Source organism: Giraffa tippelskirchi, chromosome 1 (genome assembly GCF_054371585.1).
Source record: "Giraffa tippelskirchi isolate mGirTip1 chromosome 1, T2T-mGirTip1v1.2.pri, whole genome shotgun sequence".
NCBI classification, from domain to species: domain Eukaryota; kingdom Metazoa; phylum Chordata; class Mammalia; order Artiodactyla; family Giraffidae; genus Giraffa; species Giraffa tippelskirchi.
This window is the reverse complement of record NC_137275.1, coordinates 177238249-177261061: the sequence shown is the minus strand read 5'-3', so window position 1 is coordinate 177261061 and position 22813 is coordinate 177238249. Positions and strand designations below refer to the sequence as shown.

The 22813-nt window shown below is 38.5% G+C and overlaps 1 protein-coding gene across 10 annotated transcripts in view; it reads right to left on the bottom strand.

Moving 5' to 3' along the window:
• Positions 1 to 22149, bottom strand: part of UNC13B (unc-13 homolog B) — a 207791-nt gene extending 185642 nt beyond the window's left edge. For all 10 annotated transcript variants that reach the window (XR_014058950.1, XM_081507724.1, XM_081507735.1 and 7 more), the window contains exon 1: positions 21831 to 22149. Coding sequence is in view for 5 of the 10 variants with exons in the window: in XM_081507724.1 (XP_081363850.1) it covers positions 21831 to 21852 (22 nt within the window). In the remaining 5 variants the exon portion in view is untranslated. The remainder of the gene's footprint in view (positions 1 to 21830) is intronic.
• Positions 22150 to 22813: the final 664 nt, after the last annotated feature.

Sequence of the window (22813 nt, the reverse complement as noted above, 5' to 3'; positions counted from 1 at the left end):
ATGAACTGAACAACAATTAACCTGAATAATCTGCTGGATGTGGCTCTCTTAACATCCCTAAATACAGTGAAAAGTATATAAAGGGAGAGCACAGAAATGTTCAAGGCAAAGGAATACTGAAAGGAAAAGAGTAAAGTGGGAAAAACTTAGGAGAATATACTTACAATGGAGGAATAACTAGCATAAGCTCAAAACTTAAATTCAGCTTAGAGAAAATAGTGACTGTGGAAAAGGAATAACTGTTGATAAAGATGCCCACTAAGTGTTATCATGGAGGCTATACAAGAAAAAAAAATTAGACAAGATTCTTAGAAAGGCAGAGAACATTTATAGGTATGACAATATAAAAACACCTTCATCTCTTACCCTTTCAAGTTTTAGAAATGATGGCTAAGAAGCAGCTTTACACAAATGTACAATAATGTAGAATAAACTGAACATAGCAAGTATACACTTTTTTTAAAACCATAACTATTTTATGAAAAAAGAAAAAGAGCATGCTCCAAAAAAAATCTATAGGACATGAAAAAATTTTCTTAATAACCAAAAATGTACACCATAAGAGGCCATGAAGGATCAAAATAGATCCATATATTATAAATATTTATTTATACATTAAAAAAGAAATGTTTATAATACATAGATTCGAAAGTGTAAGATTAAAACTATAAAGTAAAATGGATAGTATGTTGTGGAAACTACAAGGTGTTTTATTCACTCAACATTTTATTGAGGGTCAATTATGTGTAAGAGGAGGTCTTAAGAGAGGTCAGAAAAGTAACTATGACATCACCACTGCCCTTAAAGAACTGAGTCTAGCAGGGAAGCAGCCATATTATCCAAACAGGGAACAAGTGCTACAAGAGAACTGTTAACACACATTTATCTCTGCTTCCCCACCTCCCATTGTTTCTTAACTATTCTAGTTTGGCTTCTACTCTCACCACTCCACTGAAACTGCCTCAACAAGGCCTGTCACCTCCATGCCACCAAACCCAATGGACACTTTCCAATTCTCATCTGACTCTACCGTACATTAACAACTCAGTCTTTGAAACAGATTCATCTTGACTTTCGTGGCATCTGTGGATTTGTGTCTGCATATGAGGTGGCTCCTTTCCAGTCTCCTTTGTCATCATTTCTACCAACACCTCAGATTGTTGGAGTTCCCTTGAGCTTGCTCTCATACCCTGTTTTCCTTTTACATTCACTCGGTAAATGATTATCATCTACTCCCATGGTTTAATATACCATCTTCGTGGTTACAATTTCCCAATGCCCACCTGCAGACCAGTCTTCCAGGTTTCTCAAATCTAATATTTCTGCAAGTGAACTCTTAACTAATCCTCCCACCAAGGCTGTTCTTTCACCAAATCTTTGGTACCTCAGTAAACAGTACTGCCATCATCCACTTGCTCAAGACAAATCTATGAACCAACCCTCAGGGATCCCTTCTCTGTTACCCTCCATTTCCAATCAAGTCCTGCCAATCTTACCTACTTAACAGTGCTCAAATCAATCCATTATTCTGGATCTTCATTTCCATTAGCCTAAGCCATCCTCATATCACCTGGTCTATTGCAGTAGACTACTAATTAGCTTCCAGTTTTCAGTCCTGTCCTCTTTAAAGTATTCTACACCCATTCTAGCCCATGATTTTTTTGGAGGAGGCCACACCTCTTGACCCAGACCAGGGATTGAATTCTATCCATGGCAGTGAAAGCCCAGAGTCCTAACCACTATGCGACTAGAGTACTCTCTACCTCACAATTATTTTTAATGTAAATTAGATCCTTCAATGGCTGACCAAAATTTTGGCATCAGAGATTATTTACAGTTTTATTAGTTTGCTAGGGTTAGTGTAAAAACGAACTACAAACAAGGTGGCCTAAACAACAGAAGTTTGTTTCACGGTTGTGAGTAGTAGATAACAACATGGTTCCTGCTTTCATGGAAGCCATAGACTAGTGGGTGAGGAGATGACAGGTGATCAGAAATAAATATATAAATACAAATCATCATAAATATTATAAAGAAAAAGAATTGGGAGTAAATAAGAGTTTTATTTTTGCAAAGAATGATTGGCAATCAAAATTTTGCCTGATCTGGCCCTGCTTATTTTTCAACTTATGCAGCTTCATTCTCTTCTGTTCTAGCCTATCATTGGGCCTTCTTTCAGTTCCTAGAATACTATAATCTCTTTTTACCCACAGGACCTTCCGGTAGGACCATTTCCTCTATTGGAAAGGCTCTTCTTCCACCCTACCCCAACAGTCTACTGATTATAAATAGCTCCTTCTCACCTTTCAGGTTTTAGTTTAAATGTCCACACTTCAGAGAGGACTTCTTCAATCATTCTTTGCAAAAATAAAACTCTTATTTACTCCCAATTCTTTTTCTTTATAATATTTATGATGATTTGTATTTATATATTTATTTCTGATCACCTGTCATCTCCTCACCCACTAGTCTATGGCTTCCATGAAAGCAGGAACCATGTTGTTATCTACTACTCACAACCGTGAAACAACTTCTGTTGTTTAGGCCACCTTGTTTGTAGTTCGTTTTTACACTAACCCTAGCAAACTAATAAAACTGTAAATAATCTCTGATGACTATCCTTAAAGATAATCAGGAATGTATAAAAAATGTATTTTCCTGGGGACTTCCCTCATGGTCCGGTGGCTAAGACTCCGGGCTCCCAAAGCAGGGGGCCTGGGTTCAAACCCCGGTTAGGGAACTAGATCCCACATGTTGCAACTGAGAGTTCACAAGCTGCAACTAAAGATCCTGCATGCTGCAACTAAGACCTGGCATGGCTAAATAAATAAATAAATAAAATTTTTAAAAAATGTATTTTCCTACGATAAAGCCCTAGAAGTGGAACCGCAGTCAAATAAGCAGTAGTTTTATGGCTCCTAATATAGCTGACCATTGAACAACGCCAGGGTTAGTGGCCCTGACCCTCTGCACAGTCAAGATCACTCCCTATACGCAGTTGTTCCGTCTGTACAGTCTCTACAGGTGCTTTGGTATCCATGGATTTAAACTGTGGGGACTTCCCTGGTGGTCCAGCACTTAAGACTCTGTGCTTCCACTGCAGGGGGCAAGAGTTTCATTCCTTGTCAGGAAACTAAGATCCTGCATGCTGTGTGGCAAAAAAAAATAAAAACTGTGAATCATGTAGTACAACAGTATTCACTACTGAAAAAAAGTCCACAAATGGTGAACCCCAGCAGTTCAAACCTGTGTTGTTCAAGGGTCAACAGTACATAACATCCCACATGACTGGTCTTTCCTTTACATGGTCTCATATATTCTTTAACTTCTCTCTAGGATCCCCAGAGATGGTTAGGACAAGAAATATTAGTCCCCTTTTACATCCAGGAAAACTGGCTCAGGAAATACAGTGCTAGTAATCAAACCTAGCATTCTTTTCAAAAGACTAGAGATGAACTGTCTAATATGACAGCTTGCAGCCATATGTGATTATTTAAAGTAATCAAAATTAAGTAAAATTAAAGAGTCAGTCCTAGGTTGTACTAGCCACAATCAAAACCTCAATAGCTACATGGTGACTAGTGGCCACCATACTGAAGAGCAATAACGTGGAACATTTTCTTCATCACAGAAAGTTCTATCCAATAGCACTGCATTAGCACATGCTGAGGACCTAGAATGCAGGCTTACTATGCTTGGCATGACACATCTTTGAATAAGTGCTAAAATTGGTTAACCAGGATCCTCAAGCAATTTCCTCAAGAAATTGCTCATGATGATTCAGCAGAGGACATCTGTAACACAATAAGGGCAGGAGCCAAGTTAAGACACACTGAAGCATAATTACAACAAAGTCCATCTGAGAAACCACAGGAGCCTCTCAAGGGTATTCACAAATAGTGTGACTCATCCTAGATTACAATGGGCAAATAACATGGATAGTAAGGTGGTAGATTCATGCTTACAAAGAAAAATGTCTAGCTCCATATTATAGAAACACTCAATAATTCTACCTTATGCTTTTTTAAATCTATGTCTACACTTAACTAAATTTTCATTTTACTAGAAATCCTGGAAAATCATCTAAGTAGGTTAAGCCCTAATTCCTAAGAGTCATTGTTCTCTGGACCTCAAAATAATGTGCTATTTTTTAATAGATACCATTGAGTATTTAATCTATACCATGAATTGTATATTAAATTTTATAAAGAAATATGTTACTATTTAAATATTTAAACATACAGAAACAAATTATGACCACACTTATACCTAACAGCTAGACTGACTAGATCTCAACATTTTGCTCTATTTGCTTCAGATCCTTTTTTTCAAGATTTAATAATACACTACATATAACATTAAAATACCTACTTAATCCTATTCCTTTCCTTAAGTATCCATTATTCTGACAGTAATATGTGTCATTCCAGTCCAAAAAAATTTTTACTACATATATTTGTGTCCATAAATAATACAGTACTGTTTGTATGTTTCTAAATGTTAAATATATGGCATTATATTGGACGAATCTGCAACTTGCTTTCCTACACTTTTTGGTTTGAGATTTATCATTATTGATAAGTGAAGCTTAATTTATTCATGTAACTTAGTTTAGCATTCTATTTCATGAACATATCACAATTTATTTATCCAGACTTCTACTGTGAGACTTTCAGGTTCTTTCCAAATTCTTGCCATTGCAAATAATGCTGCAATGAACATTCTCCTGCATGTCTCCTTTGACCAAGTGCATGGACTGGAATTCACCAGATTATAAAGTATATGTGTCTCAACTTTGCTAGGTATTGCCAGATTGCACTCCAAGTGGTCACATAGATGTACACTTCCACCTATTGCATTGTTGTTATTACTCAGTCGCTAAGTTGCGTCCGACTCTTTGTGACCCCATGGATTGTAGCACACCAGGCTTCCCTGTCCTTCAGTATCTCCCAGAGTTTGCTCAAATTCATGTCCATTGAGTCAATGATGCTATCCAACCATCTCATCCTATGTCGCGCCCTTCTCCCAGTATCAAGATCTTTTCCAACAAGTTGGCTCTTTGCATCAGGTGCCCAAAGTATTGGAGCTTCATCGTCAGCATCAGTCTTTCCAATGAATATTCAGGGTTGATTTCCTTTAGGATTGACTGGTTTGATCTTCTTGCTGTCTGAGGGACTCTCAACAGTCTTCTCCAGCATCACAGTTCATATAAGTTCCCAAAATAATACTTATCAAAAAACTTCATGTGTCAAATAATTTACTAAATAAGAAATAATTGTCCATACTCAAAAACAATTTTGAAGTAACAAACCAACTTTCAATTTCATAGCTCTTGGAATAAAGACCAAATCTGCATAAATACAACAAAATCCAACAAAGCCAAAATATTCCATATGAATTTCTCCAACACCATCTTTCTTTCAATGCCTGTCTATAAAACAGGAGCTATGGTAGGAACTTAATCCTAACAACATTATAGAAAAATCTTTTTCAAAATTTTTTTTAACCCAGCCTATAGTAAGAAACATGTCTTACATTGCAACAAAGTTCCCATTTGCTTACATCCATTTGTATATATGTATGTTCAGTTGCTAAGATCTGTCTGACTCTGCAATCCCATGAACTGCAGCATGCCAGGCTTCCCTGTACTTCATGATTTCCTGGAGTTTGCTTAAACTCATGTCCATTCAATCATCTCATCCCCTGTTGACCCCTTCTCCTCCTACCCTCAATCTTTCCCAGCATCAGGGTCTTTTCCAATAAGATGGCTCTTCACACCAGGTGGTCAAAGAATTGAAGCTATGAAACAAAAGTCTCACAAGATAATACTTTTCTAGCTGGTTTCAAGACTAATGAATTGTGCCTACAGTTTGGAAAACACACTACAGTAGGGTGTACAACTTTCCGCTTTACATATTAACTAAAACAGAGAACGTAAGTAACTTATCCAAGGTCTCACATTTAAATAAACAGTGAAATCTGAAATTCAAACCCAGTTTCAAAAGCCACACTTCTTGCAGTCCACAGCTTTCTCTTTGCAATACACTATTTGTACTAAATCCACACCAACTGAAATAGCTAATGCTTCAATTTATGCTCACATGAACAAAAGCACAGAAAAATAAATTCTGTAAAAATATGGTGATGTGACTAAACAAAAGTTGCAAAACAGTAATATACATATGATTTCATTCAAGGATCACATTTCTGAAATAGTCAAATATCAGTGCTAATCTTCCACTTTACTATGCTATTTATCATAACTCAAGTACTGATAAAGTATAAATATGCTACCCTGTCCTTGGGGAAAAAAGAAAGACTTAATTTCTCAAAGAATCAAAAATGTACTACCTATGAGCTCCGTCTCAAACCAAAAGACAAACAACTTACTTACGTCAAACTTTAACAAAGCCGATGACTATTCCTAAAGTAAATACAGTCCAGGTTATAACTGAGCATGTGCAAGTGCTCAAGTGTATCTTTTTCAATGTTTTCTAAATAAACAAACCTCAGTTGGAATAGTTTACATTAATACACAACCAGATTTCTATGGTTACTATTTATCAGAAATAATTCCAGCTTAGTTATGCACACATAGCACAAGGTCAGCCTAGCCATCTATCCACCTAATTCCTTCATTAGGCAGCTCATTCAGACTACAGTAGAATGGAAAGAAAAATAAGAACATTATTTGATTCATTCAGCTTAATGTTTTAACTTCAATACCTAAAACTACTATAATAAAATCTCTTATCTTGCATGTAAATCACAACTACTTCTTAGTCTTTATTAAAAATCCATTAAATATCCCACAGAGAAGCCCACAGGTTATTAATTGCTGATATGCAACTGATACATATACACATTAAATCAAAGCAAATGTTTACTGAGCATTACTTATTATATGAAAGAGTCTGTGGTCCTGTTGAAGATATCTCAAAGTAGCTACAAGCTAGAATTCATCATTAATATATGTGTGTGCACGGGCATGTATGCACATGTGTGGTATAGTTTTTAGTAACTTAAGTTCCTTCTCCAGTCACAACAAAAAGTATAGACCTAGATCTCAAGAAAGGTAGACAGTAAGTTTTCTAGACATTACGTAAATAGCATTTACAGATCATAGCAAGAAACAGCAGTTAACATCCTGAAAGAAGAACAGAGGCTGTAAGTGATTTTAGATCAGAGTTCTGCTAGAAATGGCCGGACCATTACAAGGAAAGCAATAGCTACTGACATCACAAAGACATGTTTGGCAACCAATCCTCAATGATCAAATATTGGTATAATTTCATGTCAGTGATTTATTATGATTTCATTACAGTGATCTCTTGGGCTTCCTCAATGGTAAACAACCTGCTTGGCAATGCAGGAGACACAAGAGACATAGGTTCGATCCCTGGGTCAGGAAGATCCCTTGGAGTAGGAAACAACATCCCACTCCAGTATTCTTGCCTGGATAATCCCGTGGGCAAAGGAGTGGTCCATAGGGTCACAGAGTCGGACACAAGTGAGTATTCACGCACACACACTAATCTCTTAACTATTAACACAGTTATATATTCCCTTCCTTGTCTATTTTGCTTGTTTTTTCATATATACTTTCAAATAGCTTATAAGCTGCCATCAAAATTTCAGATGGATCATTACATTGGCACCTCTTAAACGTTCTACAAGATCCTTTCCAGTTTCCAAAAATTAAAGATATAAACCTAGAAAGGTTTTGTCAAATTCTATTCTAAATGGTAATATTCCACCAGGAAAAAAATCAGGGTAAGTTGTATATAAAGTATGATGCAATTTTATGTAAAAGAAAAAAGTTTATGCACACACACACTACAGAGACCAGTAGAATTATAATTTTAATTTTTCTCTTGATGAACTTTCCAAAATTTTTAAAGTGAGCATATATTGCTCTGAAACTGAGGAAAAATAATTGTCAAAGCTTTCCCTACCATCACCCAGATGAAATCTATAATGTCACTTATCATATTCTGTTCTGTAACAGTTATATTCTCTCATATCAGTCTTCCCTGTTAGATTGCAAACTAGTTGAAGAATGGACCACATCTGTTTATCTTTGTAAGCAACATAATATAGTGTATACAATAGTGCCTTATATGGGTTAAGGCTGTATTGTGCTTCAGATGAAAACAGTAAGGCATATTAGGCTAACTTCATAGAGAGCACAAGACAAACAGTGAACTTGAATAAACTCCTGTTGAATCCACAACAAAAATACATATACTAAATGCATGCATATACCAACATGATAGTTCTCTTAATCAGATATATTCAAGCCTAGTAGATGTTAAAATTTTCAAATATCAACTACCTAAGAACAGCAGCCCAGCACTTTGCCTGACCTAGCCAGGAAATAAAGTTTACAATTTTATGTCTTAAGTTGATTTGGCATATAATATCCCAAGATAATGATTATCTATCTCATTTTACATGAAAGGTGGCTGTATTTCAGTGGAAGACCAATGAATTCCCAGATATATCTTAGGTCAGACTTTATGAATAGCTTCCAGCTCCTAAATTTTTCAAAACAGTTATATGTACCACTCTGCATTATCCGTTTCTTTTTTAACTGCAGAGTACTTTGATATTTACTGTCAATTTGACCCTCACTCCAGCTGAGACTAGCACAGGTATTATCTTTCCCATTTGACAAAAGAAGATTGAGTGAAGAAACTGAGAGATGAAACTTTAGTCACTCTCGAATGAGACTCAATGAAGAAGGAAATGGCAACCCACTCCAGTATTCTTGCCTGGAGAATCCCATGGACAGAGAAGCCTGGCAGGCTACAGTCCACGGGGTCACAAAGAGTCGGACACAACTGAAGCGACTTAACACGCACGCAGTGAGACTCAAAATAGTTCTCCTGAATTCAAAATCCTGGATTTTCCATTATACCACATTTCCTCCCAAGGGGGAAAAGGGAATTTAAGTTGTAAACTCTATTAAACGAGAGCCATAATGAACTCTCTACATATAGTGTTTATATATATATTACAGCAGGTGTTTTATAGCAGTCAACAAACACCTGCTATAATGTTGCCCCTGAATACAGCCTAAGGAAACAGAAACCACTGCTATAGTGAGACTGATTCACAGGCAACAATGCACAAAACCATTTTCCCTTAAACATTTATAAAATAAGCCTTTTTTGTTCCAAAGCACTATCCTATATATTAATTTTGTATTTTATAGTTTATAGTTCTTGTTGTTCAGTTGCTCATTTGTACCCGACTCTTTGCAATCCCATGGACTGCAGCACACCAGGCTTCCCTGTCCTTCACTATCTCCTGCAGTTTGCTCAAACTCATATCCACCGAGTCAATGATGCTATCCAACCATCTCATCCTATGTCGCCCCCTTCTCCTCTTGCCCTCAATCTTTCCCAGCATCAGGGTCTTTTCCAGTGAGTCAGCTCTTTGCTTCAGGTGGCCAAAGTATTGGAGCTTCATCATCAGCATCAGTCCTACCAATGAATATTCAGGGTTGATTTCCTTTAAGATTGCCTGGTTTGATCTCCTTGTAGTTTACAGGTGGGCAGAAAAATCTAAATTCACCTACACAGTACATAAAAGTACTAATTTCTGTGGGCCCACTGCCCTCATCTGTAAAATGAGAATAATAAACTAACAAGGTTATCATGAGAATTAAATTATTAATCCTTATCTGCTTATTAGTAAGAGAGCTTGGCAAAAAGTAAGGGCTCAGTAAATGTTAGTTTTAATATTTCACTGATTCTAAGATGGTGGGACATTTTCTTATTAAAATATATTTCTTATATTTTAACAACTCTGAAATTAAAATGCATTTTATAATCAATGATGCATAGCTCAATCAACAGTATTTTTTCTTAATGATACATGAAATGATGCTTCTTGCAATCTCTGGCAAGAGATTTTATAGTTGATGAAACATAATATTATATGAAATATAAGATGCTGCTGAGTAAACATTTACCCTGCCACCGTTCTTCTATTCAAAAGATTCACAAGCAATGCACCAAATCTACATCTCTAACCCTGCTTTCCCAAGACATGTTTCCATCTGTGATATGTGGACAGATCGGCAGCACCTCAAATTTAACAGGTCCAAAATCAACATCAACTCCAAAATCAATATCAGCTCCTCAGAAGCTGTTATTGTTTGTTTCTGATCCAAATTAATGACACCTTAAAGAAAAACCTGCATCTGAAACTTTGTAAATCACCTGTACGTCAATTAGTCAATCAACTAGTGGACTATCCTACAAATACTGTTACATACCAACAAGTTAAAATATTTAAAATGTTTCCGCAAATTAAAAACAAAGAAGAAAAACACGACTCCACCTTTACCTCCTTCCTCTCGCTCTCCCAGTTGAGGCCTTTCCTGTCTCTCAGTTGGAATCAAACACTCCATCTCTGCACCCATTTTATTTTCTACTTCTCTTCTAGAAATTACCAAACTGTACCTTGAAACATATTTAGTTGTATATATAGCTGTTTCCCCATCTTGGCTCTCAGTTTCTTGAGGGCAAGGCCCATTTCTTACTCATTTTTATATACCCACGGTGACTAGTTCAATGCCTCAGTTCAGTTCAGTCGCTCAGTCATGTCTGACTCTTTGCGACCCCATGAACCGCAGCATGCCAGGCCTCTCTATCCATCACCAACTCCCGTAGTCCACCCAAACCCATGTCCATCGAGTCAGTGATGCCATCCAACCATCTCATCCTCTGTCGTCCCCTTCTCCTCCTGCCCCCAATCCTACCCAGCATTAGGGTCTTCTCCAATGAGTCAACTCTTCGCATGAGGTGGCCAATTTTAAGTTCAATGCCTCACCTGTAGCTAATTGCTCAATAAATGTTTATGGAAGTGATCAATAAATGTTTATAAACTCTTTGTTTATAAGTTTCAGGATACTTAAGCCCTCTATGAAGAGAGAAAAGGGGACTATCCAAGAGTAAAATCTTACAAAGTTATTTCACACACATTATCTCAGTTAAGTTCAGTTCAGTCGCTCAGTCACGTCCGACTCGTTGCGACCCCATGGACTGCAGCACACCAGGCCTACCAGTCCATCACCAACTCCCGGAGTCTAGTCAAACTCATGTCCACTGAGTCAGTGATGCCATACAACCATCTCATCCTCTGTTGTCCCCTTCTCCTCTCACCTTCAATCTTTCCCAGCATCAGGGTCTTTTCAAATGAGTCAGCTTTTTGCATCAGGTGGCCAAAGTATTGGAGTTTCAGCTTCAACATCAGTCCTTCCAATGAACATTCAGGACTGATTTCCTTTAGGACTGACTGGTTGGATCTCCTTGCAGTCCAATGGACTCTCAAGAGTCTTCTCCAACACCACAGTTCAAAAGCATCAATTGTTCAGTGCTCAGCTTTCTTTATAGTCCAACTCTCACAACCATATATGACCACTGGAAAAACCATAGCCTTGACAAGATGGACCTTTGTTGACAAAGTAATGTCTCTGCTTTTTAATATGCTGTCTAGGTTGGTCGTAACGTTTCTTCCAAGCAGTAAACATCTTTTTATTTCATGGCTGCAGTCATCATCTGCAGTGATTTTGGAGTCCAAAAACATAAAGTCTGCCACTGTTTCCACTGTTTCCCCATCTGTTTGCCATGAAGTGATGGGACCAGATGCCATGATCTTAGTCTTCTGAATGTTGAGCTTTAAGCCTGCTTCTTCACTTTCCTCTTTCACTTTCATCAAGAGGCTCTTTAGTTCTTCCTCACTTTCTGCCATAAGGGTGGTGTCACCTGCATATCTGAGGTTATTGATATTTCTCCCGGTAATCTTGATTCCACCTTGTGCTTCATCCAGTCCAGCATTTTTCATGATGTATTCTGCATATAAGTTAAATAACCAGGGTGACAATATACAGCCTTGACATACTCCTTTTCGTATTTGGAACCAGTCTGTTGTTACATGTCCAGTTTTAACTGTTGCTTCCTGACCTGCATACAGATTTCTCAAGAGGCAGGTCAGGCGGTCTGGTATTCCCATCTTTTGCAGAATTTTCCACAGTTTATTGTGATCCACACAGTCAAAGGCTTTGGCATAGTCAATAAAGCAGAAATAGATGTTTTTCTGGAACTCTCTTGCTTTTTCGATGATCCAGCGGATGTTGGCAATTTGATCTCTGGTTCCTCTGTCTTTTCTAAAACCAGCTTGAACATCTGGAAGTTCACAGTTCATGTATTGTTGAAGCCTGGCTTGGAGAATTTTGAGCATTACCTTGCTAGCGTATGAGATGAGTGCCATTGTGCGGTAGTTTGAGCATTCTTTGGCATTGCGTTTCTTAGGAATTGGAATGAAAACTGACCTTTTCCAGTCCTGTGGCCACTGCTGAGTTTTTCAAATTTGCTGGCATACTGAGTGCAGCACTTTCACAGCATCATCTTTTAGGATTTGAAATAATTCAACTGGAATTCCATCACCTCCACTAGCTTTGTTCGCAGTAATGCTTCCTAAGGCCCACTTGACTTCACATTCCAGGATATCTGGTTCTAGGTGAGTGATCACACCATTGTGAGTATCTGTGTCGTGAAGATCTTTTTTGTACAGTTCTTCTGTGTATTCTTGCCACCTCTTCTTTATATCTTCTGCTTCATCTCTGTTTGTTTGTTCTTTAATTCTTTGAGGTCTTTGGTAAACATTTATTGCATCTTCTCAATCTTTTCCTCTGTTCTTTATCCAAGATCCTGCATCATCTTCACTAGCATTATGAATTATTTTTTTGGAAGGTTGCCTATCTCCACTTCATTTGGTTGTTTCCCTGGGGTTTTACTTTGTCCCTTCATCTGGAACAAAAACCCTATGCTTTTTCATCCTGGTTAACTTTCTGTGTTGTGATTTTTGGTTCTAGCCATTGTGGGACTGTGGTTCTTCTTGCTTCTTAGGTCTTCCCTCTGATGGAGAAGGCTAAGAGGCTTGTATAAGCTTCCTGATGGGAGAGATGGTGGTGGGAAAAACTGGGTCTTGCTCTGGTGGTCAGGGCTATGCTCAGTAAAACTTTAATCCAATTACCTGCTGATGGATGGGGTTGCTCCCTCCCTGTTAGTTATCTGGTCTGAGTGAGCCAGCCCTGGGGTCTACTGAGCTCTATAGTAGGGTTACTGGTAACTCCAAAAGGACTTAATGCCAAGGGGCCCCTCCCAGTACAAGCTGCTGCCAGTAACCCATCCTCACGGCAAGCCACTGCCAACACACACCTCCACAGGAGAACCTCCAACACTAGCAGGTAGTTTTGGTTCAGTCTCCTGTGGGGTCACCGATCCTTTTCCCTGGGTCTTAGAGTGCACAAGATTTTGTTTGTACCCTCCAAGAGTAGAGTCTCTGTTTCCCCCATCCTGTGGAAGTCCTACAATCAAACCCACTGGCCTTCAAGGTCAGATTCCCTGGGGATTTCCAGTCCCTTTGATGTATCCTCAGGCTAGGAAGCCTGACATGAGTCTCAGAAACTTCACAACAGTGGGAGAACTTCTTTGGTATTACTGTGCTCCAGATTGTGGGTCACCTTCTCAATGGGTATGAGATTTGATATTATCATGTTTGCGCCCCTCCTACCATCTTGTTGCAGCTTCTTTTGTCTTTGGACATGGGGTATCTTTTTTTGGTGGGCTCCAGTATCCTCTTGTCAATGGCTGCTCATCAGTTGCTGTGATTTTGGTGCTCCTGCAGGAGGAGATGAGCACACATCCTTCTACTCCTCCATCTTGAATTGGAAGGGTTCACAGTATTTTTTAATGTTGGCAGTACCTTTTAGGCATGATCCATTTTCCAGCCCTGATGTTTCTATTTTTATTAGAATTTGGATTTAATTAACCTTTGACTTGTTGATCTTCTCTACTGAATCGTTTATTTTATATCTTCTTTTTTTTTTTTTGGCCACACTGCATGGCATATGGGAGCTTAGTTCCCCAACAAGGAATTAAACCCATGCCACATCCCCTGCATTGAAAGTGCACAGTCTCAACCACTAGACTTCCAGAGAAGTTCCTGAAATCATATTCTTTATTTGTGTATCTACCTTTAATAGGAGCTTCATAAATAGTTTGAATAGATGTATAAATTTTAAAGATGTAGAAATTAAGGTTAAGTAACATGTAAGGATATACAACATATAAGTGGTGGAGCTGATACATTCACTAACTCAGATCTGCTTAAAACCAAAACTTTTAATATCTACCCCATATCACACTAGTAAAGCATAGCAAGAGTAAAAGCAAGAAAGATAGACTGGAGAGCATCATCAGATAGTCAGATGATGAAGTTTAAAATTATAAAAGCAGAGCACCATTCCAAGGAGTGACATACTCTAGGATGTGATCATGGGTGTGGATGGCTGAAATGAGGTAGACAGAGATTTATATCTGTATCATTCACCATCCTCTCCTTGGCAAGCAGATTTTCTGTATCCATTTGCAGATAAAGGCTCTACAAATTTGGCTCATAACTAACAGACAGAAACATCAGTGAGCTAGCCCTTTGAATCATCTGTCCCACTCTGAATCACACATAAAACCAATTACCTTCCCACTGCCCAGTCCCTTAGTTGCTAGGAGAACTCACAGCCCCCTAGCCTCTTCTCAATATCACTCATAGTAAAAAACTATGAAAATTATTAAGGCAAACAGCTGCAAGAGAAAATTAATAGCCTAACACAGTCCACAGGCCTACTTGTTCTCCAGTTCCAAAAAAGTACTAAGAACTAAATGCATAGAAAAAAGTAATAGAAAGAAAAAAAAAGATTTTTCTTTTTGGAAATATGTACTTCCTAGTGATTAAGAATTTATTTTTCCTATTTTATAATTGCTTAGGAGGAAATAATTTGTATACATACACCCTAGCATGAACTTTCTCTTGTCATATTTTGGCCATATATTTTATCACTATGGGGTTCACTGGCACACACAAAAAAAGAAGCCCTGATGACTTTTTCCTTTGATGTCAGGGCCTCTCTCAAATAGTTGCTTTTGGAGATTACACCTGAAAATCACCAGTTCATTTTTACTGAAGAAGACAAATAGAAGAATGAGACAATTTCCTTTATAAAGCTGAACACAAAATTCTACCAATGCCTACATTTTTATTTTCTTTCTTAGTAATCACAGAAAGATCACAACAAAGCAGGAAACACAAAGCTGGTTGCCTGATTTTCCTCATCAGGAGCAGCTACACCTAAGTATTCTATACAATGGGTAATAAGTTATTTTTATATAGCCCTAAGAAAATGGATCTCACTGCCCTTCTCTGACAGTTCAAATCTCATCAAAACATTTGGTCCTCCAACAGTGACCAATTAGTTGCTGTTATTTTCAGTATGACAAAGTCATAGCTATAAACATAGCTGATATACTTCAATCCGTGTGGGTTTTATCCTTATTGATATTGCAAATTGCCCATCTTTGGCCATTAGGAGCTTCTCACTGTTAATATTTTGATATGTATCTTTTCAGTCTTTTCCCCCCTACAGTTACATAACGTTTGACCTTTCTCCTCATCCCCTTTTTCATTTTTCATTGAGCTCCATGTTCACATGCATTTTCTCACGTCAGTAATTTCTTCTAAAACTTTTCATCTAAAAATAATTTCAGACTTATAAAAAAGTTGCAAAAATAAAAATATGTAACTTTTCTTTCTAGAAAAATGATATTCCTTTTTAAAAGTATGTAATGCCACTAAGTTCAGGGCTAAGCTATTATCTTTGTTCAGCATGATAAACAAGAATTCAATATTTCTTTCAAAAAATGAGAGCCACAAATTTCAGTCTTAAATGTAAGGCATCAATTTGAGCATAATGGTCAAGTCATTAAAAAAAAAAAAAGACATTACCAAGCCTATAGGATTAACATGCAAAAAGTATGTATTAATTCCTATGAAGCAGTTTAACCTGGCCAAATTCCCTTTTTTTTTTTTTCTTTTTGATGAATATCAGAAATACAGTTACTAGGAGGGTAAACTGGTAGCTCTTAGAAAACTGTTTTACATTATCAACTACAGTTGAACATAACAAGTATTTTGATCCCACATATATATACACACACCCATCAGAAATAAATACAAAGGTAAGACCAAAAGACACAAAATACAAAAACATTTGGAGTGGTATTATAAAATCACAGTCCAAGATGGAAAAAAAAAATGTCCAGCAACGGTAAATAAACTGTGGCATATTCATACACTGAGCTACTACACAGCAATACAAATAAACTACTGCAAAATGCATCAAGTGGAAGCATCTGACAAGCATAATATTAAGCAGAAGAAGCATCCCCCCCAAAAATATTGTATAATTCCATTTATGAGAAGTCCAATATGGGGGGATTCCCTGGTGGTCCAGTGGTTAAGACTCTGAGCTGCCAATGGAGGGAGCATGGGTTCGATCCCTGGTTGGGGAACTAAGATCCCACATGCTGTGTGTCCAATAAATAAAATAAAACAATTAAAAAAAAAAAAGTCCAATATGTCAATAATACATCAATTCTTGAAAGCTCAAAAACAGGCAAACTATATTATATTTTGCTGTGAGCCTAAAAACTGCTCTTAAAAAATAAAGTTTATTTTAAAAATAAATAAATGAAGTTTAATAATTAAAAAAAAAAACTAAACTATTCTGTAGCATTGGAATAGTATAACATTACCTTTGGGGAAAATGGGAGGGAGTACTGACTGAAAGGAGGAGTATGGTGGGCATCCAGGGTGTTAGTAGTATTTTATTTCTTGACCAAGGTGGTGATCACCTGAGTGTGTTCACTTTGTGATAATTCAGTGAGCCATACACTTCAAGACTTGTTTACTTTAATATGCATATAAATCAAAAAAATTTTAATATACAAATATTGACTCTTTTCTGAACTTTTTTAGAGACAGTCCACTATAATGTAAGTATAGAACACCCCAACTTAAAGAATAGTGCTTTATTTAAAAGTTAGAAAAAATAGTGCAGTATTTCCCCACTCTAGCAGGAACTTAACTTATTCTACTTATCCCAATTCAGACTTAATAATCCTAATGGATTCTGAGTTTATCTAAGAAAGGTGATATTAACATTTTAAGACCTATGTAGATTGCTTGGACTCTTATCTACAGATTATGTATCATAAACAGGCACAGAGAAGGTACTCTACAAATATTTACCAATGATACACATCCTAAACTTTAAACAAACTCACATAGCAAAGTCTGAAATACCTTGCACTGATAAAACAGGATCAACACTCAGCCTGCTGGCCTAAAGAGTGCAACTTCTAGAAACCTAACTTCTAAAAACTAAAAAAATTACAGAATGTACTGCTTATAAGGAAGAACACAATTGTGACAACTCCCTTTGGCAGAGGAAATTGGTCCTTTTCCCCTTCCCTGTTGCCTGGCTCAAATAAGGCATAATCAACTTCCTTAGTCACAGCTAAGCAAAAGGAACCCAGCAGCAACTCTGCTCGTGAGGGCAGAAACTACTTAAACTACTTGATGTGATGAAAACCCAGCAGCAAGGAGTTAGCTGAGGCAGATGACAATGTTGCAGAAATAATATGAGAAGAAAGCCTTGACCAACCTGTTCTTATACCTGAAAACTCTAAAATCATTACTAGTCCTACTTTTCAGAGTGATAATAAATCAAGGTGTATCTCTGCAGACTTCCCAGGCTAGAATTAACCCACATTCAACAGGTGTCCTAAGTGTCCATCAGAGTCTACCTTCTAAGAGTTTCCCAATAGTATCTGCTCAGTTAGTTAGATGACTGATATGTGCCTATAAAATATGATAAGTTTTTCTAAGGGCAAGTCACAACATACATCGACTTGATACAGTTCTCATCACTAGTGATATTGGCTTGTTCTGTCTTAAAAACACGAGTAATAAATATTCAGCTTCCCTGGTGGCTCAGACAGTAAAGAATCTGCCTGTAGTGCAGGAGACTCAGGTTCAATCTCTGGGTTGGGACCATCCCTGGAGAAGGGAATGACAACCCACTCCAGTATTCTTGCCTGGAGAATTCCATGGACAAAGGAGCCTGGTGGGCTTCAGTCCATAGGGTTGCAAAGAGTTGGACACAACTGAGCGACTAACACATAGAAAATAAATTTTTAAATAATCAAAGAAGATGATAAACAAGTATGTGAAAATCACAGGTCAAACTTAAAAGAGCTGAGGTCTTCAGGATTTTGGTAAACATAAAGTTTTACCCACTGGTAAAGGACCTGCTTCTAATAGAGGATTGCTGATATGAGAGATCCTGAGGTATTTGGTTTGCTAATGGGTCCAGGTGAGTGTAATTATTATGCCAAGAAAACAGCAATGAGCAAATCACACAGAAAAGACAGATGGAAAGCTGACTGGCAATCTCCAAACATAATAAAACTATCTATAGTGATGTTCATTGTGGCATTGTTTATAACAGCAAAATTATAAATTATATTGTTTATAAAGGCAAAATTTATAATAGCAAAAAAAATTCTGATTGTTCATCAATATGAAACTGGTTAAATTACATATGCTCATAAAATGAACAGTATTCCACAGCCATTAAAAGGAACAATTTAAACTCACGAAAGCTGATAGGAAAATAAATCACTAAGTTTTTTAAAACGTTAAATATACCTCCAATTGTATAATCTATATACTTAAATGTAATGAAAATTTCCAAGATGGACAAGAAAGAATAAACAGTAGTTACCTCTGGGGAGTAAGAATAGGGAATGAAGACAGGAGAACTTTGTCCTTTTCACGTCACATCCTAAACTGAATTTCTTATCATATATATATATCACCTCTATAATAAAAACAAAACAATGAAAGCAATGAACAAAAAACTTAACAATGCTGAGCAGGTGATAGGACCATGATGACTTTTATTTTCCTTTTTACATTTTTCTGCATTTTCTCAATTTTCTGTGATTAACAGTATGTGAGCATATATTGCTTCTTATACCCCCAAAACTTTTTTCTTTTAGATTTTTTAACAAGTCAAGTGTGGTCACTTCTAGTTCAAATTAGGGAGAAAAATCCAGAGCTCAGTTATAAACACTATAGCAATTACAAAGAAATATGGAAAGATTCAATTCTCAAAGTGCTTATTTATTTGGAGGAAACAGTCACGAACACCAAGACATCAAAAAGTTAAAGAAAATCCTTGATTTAGTTTACTGGAGTTGCTTAGGTGGTACAAGCTCCTATGGAAGCAAAAGAGACCAGTACTGTGAGGAAAGTTGTGCCAGATACTTGAAGAAAGACTAAGTGAATTATATAAAAGACTTTTTTTTTCAAAATTCAAGTCTAACATCCCACTCAACATTGAAATTCCTTTTACCACTCATTCAATCTCTGCTTAAGTATCCTATGTCAAAAAATTCTCATAAGTAGTCCATTCCATTTGTTAACAACTCTGTTTAAGTTCTTTCTTATGTTAAAAGCTAAGATGTTTCCTGTCATTTTCAACACTGGTTGACTTGTCCTAGTTCTGTCTGAGCAACAGTTTAGACAATTTTCATTTACTATTATGATCCTTCTGCAAGAATTAAACCTACCAACTCCTCAAATGGTTTCTACACTCTTCGTTATTCTAATTATTATCCTCTGAAGAAACTAGTTTCTCAGTTTGCCTCTTAGAATCAAATACCCTAATTGAACACAGAATTCCAGAACTGATCTGACCAGTGCTTTTATCTCCTTAGTCTGGGTCACCATGATCACAGAGCAAGACTAGTTGCTAGGCGGTATACAATTCATCGCCAAACCAGCGGCACTGTTCAGATCATAAGTAATTTATGTTTTAAGGACTTTAAAGCGTTAAAGGAGAAAGATCACTGCAGACTGAGGAACTGAGGACATTTTCAACAACAAAAGTAGACTATAAGCTGGGAAAGGAAGAATACACTTTTGAAAAGCAGAAAACACAGAACACTGCCATGGTGCGAATGAACAAAGCTAGTGCTAGAGCAAAGTATCTGCATAAGGACAGGCAAGAACATAGGGCCAAAAGAAGGGCTAGAGTCATACTACTGAGAGCCCTTAACCTGCAGGGAATAAGGCATGACTAAAGGGTTAAACCAAGAAATTGATTCCTTGATTGAGATGTTTGAAATGATTAAATCAATATCAGTTTGTCAAATTCAACATCAGATTAAATACTGTTTGAAATTTTTTTCCTAAATTGAGGTATGGTTAATTCACAGTGTTGTGTTAGTTACAAGTATACAGCAAAGTGATTCAGTTTTAACGTATATTGTGTATTCTTTTTCAGATTCTTTTCAATTATAGAAAGAGCGTAGTTAGCTAAACAGAATTCCTTGAAAATGAAAGCTGCCTGATATTAGAACAAATTGAAAGCAGCAGCTCCTTCTCTGAAGCATCAATTCAATTAAAGAGGAATTTCTGGTTTAATAGTGCTCCTGGCTGAAGAATCTTTCATAAGGGATAGTTCTGTAATACAATGTGGCAGTAGAGGATTAAAACTGTCCAAGGGACACTGCAAAACCCAACCTCTCCCAAATCCTGCTACTCAACAGCAGGGATCTAAAGGAATAAATAGATTCCCAGCTGCTGAAAGAAAATGTCTTACTAAAAGCAAACCAAAATTCTCATTAATGAAAAATCAACCATGAAAGAAGAAAATTTCTGTGTGTCTCATAATCCCTGGAAATAACCAAATCCATTTTGGGTTAATACAGACTTAACAAAACTGGGAGAGAACAGAGGAAAGCAGTTTCATTTGCCAGAAGCTGGGGGAAACACTTAATAGAGATCACAACCAACAAGGCTTCTAATCCACAGAACCAAAAGAAACATGAATTCTATCCAATGAAAGGTGCCAGGAAAAGGTTCTCATAGATAAATTCCCTCACTCACAACCAAGCCACCTTATCCCACTTTGTTCAACAAGGATATGATAGGCTGTAACTTGAATTTCCCAAGATCAAATTCAATGGGTAATCCAAACCCTGCTTTTTCTGATCTGATAATCTCTAAAATCACAGTCCCTGCACTCATTCAAAACCAGCCCTGAGCTTCTACTATATCAGGCACCTAGAACACAAAAACCATAGAAACAGTCTCTACCCTCATGAAGCTTAGTCCACACACCTTGCCTCATCTTAAACCCCAAAGCTCTTGCGTTAAAATATCTTCTCAGGTGGGTCAAGCGTCCTCAGTGGAAAAGCAATAAAGGACTTCACCTTTAGTTAGTGTGAGAGAAGTAAATATAAATAAGTAAATCATGCTTCTTATGGTCTGCTCTGAAAGAAGAGAAGCCGACACACTTTTTCAAGTCGAATATGAGCATCCTGTTAGCCTGGACTACACAGGAGGAGCAGGGGACAAAGACAAGCAACGGGGGGGGGGGGGGGAACGCCAATAAATACACTGGAAGGAGGGATATGACAGCTGTACTCCTTCAAAGCACGATTAGAAAGAATCTGCTACTAAGCCGACTGAGGTTTTACGGTGCGGCGAGAAGGAAGAAAAGAATAGAGGCTGCCCGCTCTGAACAGACGCCCGCTATCCGCGGTCCCTAGCTCATCCACTCTCACTAGAGGACAGCTCTAGATATTATTTAATAGGATCTGGGCCTGCCAGCCAACAACACTGTCACATGGCCACCGGAACGGAGAGGTAACAGTCCCTCGTAGGAGCGTGAGGAAAAACGAGAGTGGAAAGAACTCTTCAAGATGTTCACAAAGGAGTTAACATAATGGTTCCCCGAGACACCGGCGGGGCGTGAAGTTTGGAAAAGGTGGTAACCCGACGCCCACTGGAAGCTCGTGGAGATCCCTGAGAGACCCCGGTCCCTCCACCCCAGTCCGCGCACTCACCGCGCACGCAGAGCAGCGACATGGCCGAGCCGCCGGCGATCCTCTGCCGCGCCCCCGCCCCGTCGTCGCGCCGGGCCGCTCCCTCTTTCCTCTTAGCAGGTGCCGCGGCAGTTCCCGCTATCGACCTCACGGGTCTCGCCGCTCTTCATGGTCCCCGTCGCAGGCAGCGTCCCGCCGCTCCGTCTGACCCGCTCCAATCTTCACCGTCTGAGCGGGCTCCCGATAGTGGTGACTACGGGCCGGCAGGAGGGGGACTGGGCGCGGCACCACGGCGCCATCGCTGGGAGGTAAGGGCGATCGGGACTCCCTCCCTCACTCCACCCGGGATCCGAGCGAGCGCCGGGATGGAGCCAAGCCGTGGCGCCCCGCCTCCCAGCCAATCAACTCACGCCCAGTCCGCCGCCCCGCCCCGCAAGGGCACGTAGGAGGCGGGGTCCCTTTCCGCTTTCCTCAGTGAAAGAATGAAGGCAACTCGGCCCACTAACGAGGCTTACGGCCGAGAGGGGCGGGCTTCCCCGGCACCTGTGTGAGGCGGCAATTGCAGCTTTGTGCCCCTTTCATGTGGGCGGGGCTTCTACGCAGGGACAGATTCTTTTCATTGAGAATTTCTGTCCGACTTCCTTAAAGAGTCTATCCCTCTGTAACATTAACAAGAAAGTACCACACTTCGGTATACATCTGAAACTAATTTGTTGCTTAGTCGCTAAGTCGTGTCCGACTCTTTTGCGACCCCATGGACTGTAGCTTACCAGGCTCCTCTGTTCATGGGATTTCCTAGGTAAGAATACTGGAGTGGGTTGCCATTTCCTCCTCCAGGGAATCTTCCCCATCCAGGGATTGAACCCTCATCGCCTGTATTGGCAGGCAGATTCTCTATCAATGAGTCACCTGGGAAGCTCCAAGTTCTCATTAGCCCTGCTCAAGTTTCTGTGTTTGCAAGCCGTTGGCACAACTGGATTCTGCCTGTCAGACCCAGGGAGGGT